The sequence below is a fragment of the Mastomys coucha genome, unplaced genomic scaffold (assembly GCF_008632895.1).
Source record: "Mastomys coucha isolate ucsf_1 unplaced genomic scaffold, UCSF_Mcou_1 pScaffold5, whole genome shotgun sequence".
NCBI classification, from domain to species: Eukaryota; Metazoa; Chordata; class Mammalia; order Rodentia; family Muridae; genus Mastomys; species Mastomys coucha.
In genome coordinates this window covers 76,216,450-76,226,297 of record NW_022196911.1, presented here as the reverse complement: position 1 = coordinate 76,226,297, position 9,848 = coordinate 76,216,450, and the positions used below count along the sequence as shown (strand labels likewise).

General features: G+C 41.4%; 1 protein-coding gene across 1 annotated transcript in view; it reads right to left on the bottom strand.

The window, feature by feature from the left end:
* Psmd11 (proteasome 26S subunit, non-ATPase 11) overlaps positions 1–9,848 on the bottom strand; it is a 42,017-nt gene that overhangs the window by 9,560 nt on the left and 22,609 nt on the right. Inside the window, exons 6-7 of the mRNA XM_031351730.1 lie at positions 4,454–4,648; positions 431–575 (exon numbers count right to left, since the gene is read on the bottom strand). Coding sequence (XP_031207590.1) covers positions 431–575; positions 4,454–4,648 — 340 coding nt within the window. The remainder of the gene's footprint in view (positions 1–430; positions 576–4,453; positions 4,649–9,848) is intronic.

Below are 9,848 nucleotides of genomic sequence, written 5' to 3'. Positions count from 1 at the left end.
AAAAAAAAAAAAAAGGAAGAAGGTAGGAAGAGAATAATAAATAAAAATATAAAATCATGACCCTAGTATTTACCTAATATACATGAGGATCTGGGTCCAGTCTCTAGCACCACTTAACTCTCATGCCTTTAAAAGTCCACTTTAAAAAGATTTACTTAGCCGGGCAATGGTGGCACACACCTAGTGAGAAATCTCCAAGAGAATTTCCCAGTTAAGTAATTTCTAAAATTGTCTCCCAAAATCTAAAAGAACAGCCAGCAAAAGTGTTCTAGAACACCTCTGACCAGCCTGCTCTGTATCAGCCAGCCCCATCGCCTGCAGCTAGAGTTGTACCTATTAGTGGCCAAACTCCCTGCCTGAGCCATCTCTGCTGTAGTGAATACTTGGGTGAAATATTAGTTCTTACATCCTCCAGCTAATGGCCACTTACGTGTTGAGCATGATTTTGCACAGCAACATGTACTTCAGAGATGTGATGGCCTTGGGGCTATCAATGGAGTCATAGCCTTCGAATGCCTCATAGAAGTATGAGTACGCAGTTTTCCAGTCCTTCTCCTCTGCTGCATGAATAATACCTGGTCAGTGAAAAGAAAGAGCAAAGAGTCATATAAATTAACAGAACCATAGAGAGCTATAAAAAGCCTTAGAAATTGACCCCAATAACATCAAGTTACTAATAAGCTCATGTGTAAACAAAGGAACTGCCATAAGTCAAAGCCAGTTCCTAAAAGTTGACATTAGAACCCCAGGTGTCTAGCCTCTCTGAGCAGCACCACCTTTTTAAATTCTCAAAGGAGTTAGAGACCCAATTCAAAAGGAACCCCAAACACACACAGTGTAGTATCTCTGTCTTACTTCTTACCACCTAGTCTTACCACCACTGGAACAAATGTTCAACCTCCAGGACATCACCTGGACAGACCAGTGAGCTGACCAAGACCACATGATTAAACTCAATTAGTAGCATCAGCTCTGGGCTGGGATATAGTGAAAGTGCTCAACTAACAAATACAAGCCCTGCATTTAAACCTAGCACCGAATAAACTAAACATGGTTTACAGCATCTGTAATTCTACCACTTGGAGGTGGAAACAGGAAGATCACAAGTATAAGGTCATCCTTAACAACAAATCAATCTTAAGGCCACCCTGGGTCTCATAGGTCTGTATCTCAAAAGCAAAACAACAAAATTAAAATAAAAAATAAGAATTAGTAATATGGACTTGAGAGATGGCTCAGTGGTTAAGAGAGCTGACTGCTCTTACAGAGGTTCTGAGTTTAATTCCCAGCAATCACATGGTGGCTCACAACCATCTGTATGTATGGGATCTGATGCCCTCTTCTGGACTGCCTGAAGACAGCTGCAGTGTATTCATATACATAAAATCAATTTTAAAAAAATCACTAATGCAGCTTTTTCTAAGCTGAGTTTTGGGTTTTTTTCTTTGTTGAATTTTTCAAGACAACGATCTTTCACAGAGATCCACCTCTCCCTCCAAATGCTGGGAGTTTAGGTTTTTACTACCACACCCAGCTAAAATTAGGAGTTCCATCCTGAAGCAGCTTTCCTGATTGGTAACACTGCCCAACATGTTATTTCTTTCATTTCAAATATTCCTTATTTGGGGATAAGCTTTAGCCTATAAGCAGTCAGTGTATAATAAATCTCATATAATCCAATTCAATAAACAGCTACACACAATGAGCCAGTATTTCTTTAGGTACAAAGTTTATCTCTCTAATCCCAATTTGATTGCTCCAGGTGAGTTTAATGTTCCTTGAAATGACTTTGCCTAACTCTGTATTCCTTTATGACATTAAAGACCTCAACCCCACCCATCTCTTTACCAGAATGTTTCCCTACACTTTTTATATAAAATACTTAGCAGATAAAAGTAAAAGGATAAAGCTGCTAAAAGGTGATCCCAGAAAAATCAGCATTTTAGCAGCAAGCCCATAACTCACTGTAGCCAACTGGGACACAATGCATAGAAGCAGTCAGCTCCCAGCTTAGCTAACATCTTTACCTATAACCTAACATCTCTCACTTTGAGGAAAGAGTCAAACCCTTTTATTAACATTTTTTTGGGGGGGGTTTCGAGTCAGGGTTTCTCTGTGTAGCCCTGGCTGTCCTGGAACTCACTCCGTAGACCAGGCTGGCCTCAAACTCAGAAATCCGCCTGCCTCTGCCTCCCAAGTGCTGGGATTAAAGGCCAGTGCCACCACCGCCTGGCATTATTTTTTTTTTAGTTTATTTTATACAAAATATCTTGGTAGATTTCAGACTTTTTAAGTTACAAATGTTTTATAGGCTACTATAAAGCTACTATATTTTTTTTGGTAATTTTTTATTTTTATTTTATGTGCACTGGTGTTTTGACTGCATGTATGCCTGTATGAGGGTGTTGGATACTCTGGAACATGAGTTACAGATAGTGGTGAGCTGCCATGTGGATGCTAGAAATTGAACCTGGGTCTTCTGGAAGAGTAGCCAACACACTTCAACTGCTAAGCCATCTCTCCACTCCCCCCATATTTTATTTTTTAATATTTATTTTTATGTGTATATGTCTATGTGAATATTTTCACATCTGTGCATACCCATGGGAATCAGAAATGTTGGATCCCTGCAGCTGAAGTTACAAATAGTTGTGAGCTGCCTGATGTAGGTGCAGGTGCTGGGACCTGAACGCACAGGTCCTCAGGAAGAACATTAACTTAACATAAAACTGCTGAGCCATCTCTCCACCCCCAAGCCCATATTATTTGTAATGTACTTCAAATCTACTTTTTTGTTACGTTTTTATTTTGGTGGGGGCAAGGAGAATACATGTATGCAAATAACAAGTGTTATGTGGAGGTCAGAGAACAGTTTTAGGGAGTTGGTTCTGTTCTTCTCACTTATGGATGCTGGACTGAACTCAGGCTTGGTGACAGGCCATCTTGTTGGCCTTTAAAAGTCTCTTAAAGAGGCAGAGGCAGGTGGATTTCTGAGTTCGAGGCCAGCCTAGTCTACAGAGTGAGTTCCAGGGCAGCCAGGGTCACACAGAGAAACCCTGTCTTGAAAACCAAAAGAAAAAGAAAGAGAGAAAAGAAGCTATACCTACGCTAGCTGCATTACTGTTGGCACAAGTTTGCTTTGTATGTTTTTCCATTAATTTATTTATTCACTTTACATCCTTACTGCTGCCCCTTCCCCAGCTTCCCTCAGAGTCCTTCCTATCCTCCCCTCCTTTTCTGAGCAGGCAGAGCCCCCCTGGGTACCCTGCCCTTCCCCACCACCACAGCACATCCAGGCTCTGCAGGACTGGGCACATCCTCTCCCACTGAGGACAGACAAAGCAGTCCAGCTAAGAGAAAGGGTTCCACAGAATGCTTACTTTTTTTAAAAAATTTATTCATGTATCTGAATATGTTTGTGTACATGCCCAGAAAGGCCAATACCCTAGAGCTGGAATTACAGGCAAGTTCTTCAGACTGAATATTTACTTTTAAAAGCAAAGACCCACAGAGTCATTCAACACAAACATTAAAGGGAATCTTCTATGTGTCAAGCAGAAAATATAAGACAAGACTCCTAAGTAGCTATACAGAAGTATATACAGAAGAATAGATGTTTTGGGACTTGAGAGAGCACTTGTCCTTGCAGAGGGCCTAGGTTCAGCTTCCAGTATCCACATAGTGGCAGACAACTATCTCTAACTCCAGTTCCAGGGGATCAATGCTCTCTTCTGGCTTCTGTGGGCAACAGGTATATAAGTAGCACACATACATACATGCAGGCAAAACATACATACATACATACATACATACATCACCTACATATATATCACACACACACACACACACACACACACACACACACACACACACACACACACACGTTAAGTTAGTTCAAAAGCAAAACCAGACAGCCAGCAGAGGTGAATCTGTGAGTTAGAAGCCAGTCTGGTTCAGAGCTACATAATGAGAGCCTGTGTCAAAAAGAAGAAATAAACAAAGGACATAGGCAAAGAGGCATCTGAATTGGGTTCAGAAAGATAGACAGGAATCTGTACACAGGGTACAAGTATATGAAAAAACAAAACATCTGAAATTAGGATTATCTTCTAATAGCCCTGATATATGACCCTTTCAAAAAAACAAAACAAAACAAAACAAAACTTACAAGCTTCCAAAAATCTCTAAGAGACTAATAGACTTGGTTAACACACATATGTTAAGCCAGTCAGCCAGGTTTGGAGCCAGGCACTAATAACTATGTTCTTAATTATTTTAGACAGATAATAGGAAAAAGCTGGTTAGAAAGGCAGTCTTGTAATTGGTTTCTTTGAGGAAGACTGAGCCAAATCAGCCAATGTTTTCCAGCCTCAGCTCCACCCTTATCCCACCCATCCCCATTCATTTCACCCTTAAGGTAAGGTGAGCAGTATGCACTGCTGGGCTTTTTTACCTGACTGCATGTCCAGGGTAGCCTGCAACTTAGGGGGGCAGTAGATGGCATTTGCTGTGGTTCGAGCAGAGGTTAAGGCAGCTCGGGCTTTCGGCAGATTACTCAGAGCATGGTAAGTTTTGCTTTCTAAAAGCTGTACTTCCACCAAAAGGGCTTTATCATCCATCTTTTTCAACTCCCGTAGCAGCTGAGAACCTAGAAAAGGAAAATACACAACTGTGTTTGTTAGCCTCCATATCACCCTCACCCACCCACCCCTTTTTTTAGATTTATTTATTTATTATTATATGTAAGTACACTGTAGCTGTCTTTAGACACACCAGAAGAAGGTGTCAGATCTCATTACGGATGGTTGTGAGCCACCATGTAGTTGCTGGGATTTGAACTCAGGACCTTCGGAAGAGCAGTCAGTACTCTTACCCACTGAGCCACCTCCCCAGCCCCCTCTACCCCCTTTTAAGATAGGAACTTACTATGTAGCTCTGGGTGGCCTGGAATGTACTATGAAGACCAAGCTGGCCTAAAGGTGTGAGCTGCCACAAGCAGCCTCCCCACCCCATCCCCAAAGAAAGGTTTGTTTGGGGCTAGAGAGTTTTCAAAGGTTAAGAACACTGGTTGCTCTGGCAGACCACCCAATTCAATTCCCAGGACCCCCATGGTGGTTCACAATCATCTGTAGTTCCAGTTCCAGGGCATCCAAAGCCCTCTTCTGCACCAGGTATACATGTGGTACATATACAGACAGACAGACATATACACATTTCTTGTATTAAAAAAAGTTTAATTTTGTGACCGTGTGACTTTGTGGTGTATATGCAAACATATACACAGGTATGATGTCTTTATGCTCACAGAGACCAGAAAGAAATCAGGCATTCTCCCCTTTCACTTTTCACCTATTTCTCTGAGGAAAAATAGCCTCTTCCTAACTCTGGGGCTCCCGTTTTCTCACCTAAGCTTGGTGCTAGCAACCCCCGTGAACCTCCTGTAACCACATGCCTTAAAGTTGGGAATTTTCTAGATTTTCTTGTTGGCCTTAATTTTAATATTATAATACCACAAAATCTCACTCTCCATTCATGTCAATGAGAAGAAACCTTCTAAAACTCATACAGGTCACTTTTATAGCTCATGCAAGAACTAAATTTCCCTCTAATATGCTTTCAAAAGAAAACTATGTATCGCTGAAGCTTTTATTCTAAATACAACACTGGAGCTAAGAGTTCTTTCTACACACTCACACCTAAGTTTACAATAAGAATCCACTAATCAAAGAACTGTGTGAGAAACCCTGGAAGCAGACATAGTGAAGGCATGTCTGTAATTATAGTTTTTAGAGCCCTGTGGCAGAATGATAAGGCCTGATTGGGCTACATGGTAAGAAACTGCCTCAACAAGCCAAACACAAAGAAAACAGGGTACAAGGGCTCATGGGCAAGAAAGGAGTTTTAGATATGTCAATAGTCTCCAAATATACCTTATTTCTCCAACTCAGAAAAGACCAACAGATCATTTATACCATGTACAAAATAAAATAAATTCATATAGATAAAAGACCTAAATATAAGAATTAACACTATGGTGCACATCTATAGCTGAAACACTCAGGAGGCTGAAACAGGGGAGTATAACCAGGAGGCCAGACTGACTATATAATTAACTCCAGACCCAACACAGGCTACATTACAGTAAGACCTTGTCTCAGAGAGAGAGGCGGAGGGGGGGGGAGAGGGAGAGAGAGAGGGAAGGAAGGAGGAAAGGAAGGAGGGAGAGAAGAGAGAAGGGGAAGAGGGAAGGAAGGAAGGGCAAATGAACAACTATAAAACCTCTTTAAAACAAAACAAAGGGAGCTGGAGAGATGGCTCAGGGGTTAAGAGCACTGACTGCTCTTCTAGAGGTCCCGAGTTCAATTCCCAGGAACAGCCATCTGTAACCATGACAATGTATTCATATACATTCAATAAATAAACTCTTTAAAACAAAACAAAATAAAAAGAGACAGGTGTGGTGCTGTACCCCTTTAAACTCAGTACTTGGAAAGCAGAAACAGGCAGATCTCTGAGTTTCTAGCCACCCAAGGCTACATAGTGTAACCTTGTCTCAAAAGAAAAGAAAAACAACTAAAGACTTTCTATTAATTTTATACTAATGGAATAAACAATAAAAGAAAATGGAAAGGGTGAATAGGATGTCATTATAATTTAAATGTAATTTATTCAACATGGACACATATGGGGGCCTAAGCCCAGTCATGCCTTGGCAAACACATAGAAGTTAGAGGACAACTTTTTCTGTTTGTTTTTTTGGAGACAGGGTGTCTTTGTATGGCCCTAACTGTCCTGGAACTAGCTCTGTAGATCAGGTTAGCCTGGAACTCAGAGATCTGCCTGCCTCTAGGATTAAAGGTGTGTACCAACAGACCTTAGATGAAAACTCTTGACAGTCAAATCTCACCTGTCACCACCTCATGGGATCCAGGAATTAAACTCGGGTCCTCAGGCCTGAGTGCAAGCACCTCTACCTGCTGAGCCATTTGCTGGCACAAAACTTACTTTAACTTAACAAGGATGTCAGCTCCACCTATAATCCCAGGGTTTGGTAGGTAGAAACCAGGAATTCCCAAAGCAAATTATGTAGCTAGACTAGCTGAATCCAAAAGTTTAGGGGAGAGACCTCCCTCAGAATATAAGGTACAAAGCAATCAAGGAAGCTATCCAATGTCAAACTATGCCATCCAACACAAACAAATGCACATACACATATGAACACGCATATAAACATGCTCACATACCATACACAGTGTAGTACACTATACCAGTCTGTACAACAAAATGAGAACATCTGAAAAAGTGAAGAAATAACTCAAGAATAGGGGAAAATATTTGCAAATACCTAATCTCCTAATTGACGGGACTAAATATTTTCAAATTACCAATGCTAATTAATGGGAATGAAAAATAAAAAACAGGAACAATAATATGATTCCACTGGTAGTTGGGCAGTGGTACACACCTTTAATCCCACCCAGCACTTGGGAGATAGAAGCAGGGGAATTCCTCAGTTTGAGGCAAGCCTGGTTTATAGAGCAAGTTCCAAAAAGATAATTCAACTAGAAAGACACCTGACTGCAAGCCTCCCATGAGTTCAGTCCCCAGAAACCACACAGAGATAATAAACTGACACCCTTGTTATCATCCTACCTCCACAAATAAACCACACAGATGCCATACACATGTACTCACACAGATAGATAAATATACCAGTAAGTAAATGTGAAAAATTAGGATTTAAAAATCAAGGGAAAACACATCTCTGGGTTTGCGGCTCAGGCTTGCTATTCCAGCACTTAAGATATTAAGGAGTGCCATGAGTTAAGGCTAGTCACAGCTACAAACCAAGATCCTGTTACCCTCCCAAACAAACAAACAAAACCCTAATAATAATAAATAATAAGAGCGGACCTTGGGTGCAAACCCTGCAGCCTGTCCCACAACACCCAGAGGAAGCTCCACTCCCAGGCGCTCTGACACTCTTAGGATCAGAGGTGAGGAGGACCCAACATCTGTCCCAACACAGGGAGTAACTGAGACCTGTGGGACTAGGCACACAGGAGTCCTCCAGCAGAGTGGCTAGGGTTCCTTCCAGTCTCTCTGGGCTGGTGTCCTGAGCGGACCTTGGGCGCAAGCTCCGCAGCCTGTCCCACAACACCCAGAGGAACCTGCTGCACTCCCAGGTGCTCTAACAAGCCCAGGGTCACAGGATCCCAGAATCACAGGGTCACAGAGATTGCCTAACTCTGAGGAGTTCTGATACAACCAGGATCACAGGAAGGGCTGACTCCAGTCAGATTTAGCAAGGGCAGGTAGCACTAGAGATAACCAGATGGGGGAGGGGGAGAGTGTAAGAAAATAAATAACACAAACCAAGGTTACTTGGCATCATCCGAACCCCATTCTCCCACCATAGCAAGTCCTGGACACACCATCACACCGGAAACGCAAGATTCAGATCTAAAATCACTTATCATGATGATGATACAGGACCTTAAGAAAGACATAAATAGCACCCTCAAAGAAATACAGGAGAACACAGGTAAAGAGCTAGAAGCTCTTAAAGAGGAAACACAAAAATCCCTTAAAGAACTACAGGAAAAATATATATATAAGCAAAATATCGGGGCTGGTGAGATGGCTCAGCGGTTAAGAGCACCGACTGCTCTCCTGAAGGTCCTGAGTTCAAATCCCAGCAACCACATGGTGGCTCACAACCATAAATACTGAGATCTGACGCCCTCTTCTGGAGTGTCTGAAGACAGCTACAGTGTACCTACATATAATAAATAAATAAATCTTTAAAAAAAAAAAATAAGCGGGCTGGAGAGATGACTCAGCAGGTAAGATCACTGACTGCTCTTCAGAAGGTCATGAGTTCGGATCCCAGCAACCACATGGTGGCTTACAACCACCCGTAATGAGATCTGATGCCCTCTTCTGGTGCATCTGAAGACAACTACAGTGTACTTAATTATAACAATAAATAAATCTTAAAAAAAAAAAAAAAAAAAAAAAAAAAAAAAAAGCAAAGTATCAAAATAGATATGTCAAAATAGATATAAAGATGCTCTACATCCTGTATTATTAAAGAAATGCAAATCAAAACCATAAGGAAACTCTACTTACATACATTAAGGAAACTACAAAAAAAAAAAATAGTATTGATGAGGATGTTTCTGACACTTGGGAAACAGCTTGGTTGCTCTTTAAAACACTGTACTCCACTTCTAGGCCTGTATTCAAAATAAAAACAGGCCCATGTGAATAGCACTATTCCACAAACAGTACAAAGTCCTATCACTTGATGAAAAGGCGGGTACAGCAACAGACTCAGGAGACTGCTCAGTTTGTAAAGTGCTTCCACACCAACATGAGTTTTGATCTCCAGTGCCCAAACCGCAAAGACTTAGGTAAAAGGATCCTCAGGAATTGGTGGCCATCAAGGTAGCCAATCTGTGAGCCAACACTCTCAGTGACAGTGAACAAAGATCGAAGAAGATACCCAGCATCAACCTCTGGCCTCATGCATATATGGACCAGCACGCATGCACACAAACGGTATCCAGTGGACAATTGTTTAGCAATAACGAGGTGCTGACAAAGTGACAACATGAGAACACTACTCTAAGCAGAAGGTGACCACATGTTATATGGTGCATTCATATAAACTGTCCTAAACAGGAAGATCTGTACAAAATCAAGAAGCAGTTCCCTAGGGCTTGGAAAATAGGGTGAGAACTGAAGAATTAATGAGAACTAGAGACAGCTTCTTTCTGAAGTGATAGAAATATTCTGAAATTAGTGCTGGTCACTGCACAAATTTAGTGAATACAATTTTTACA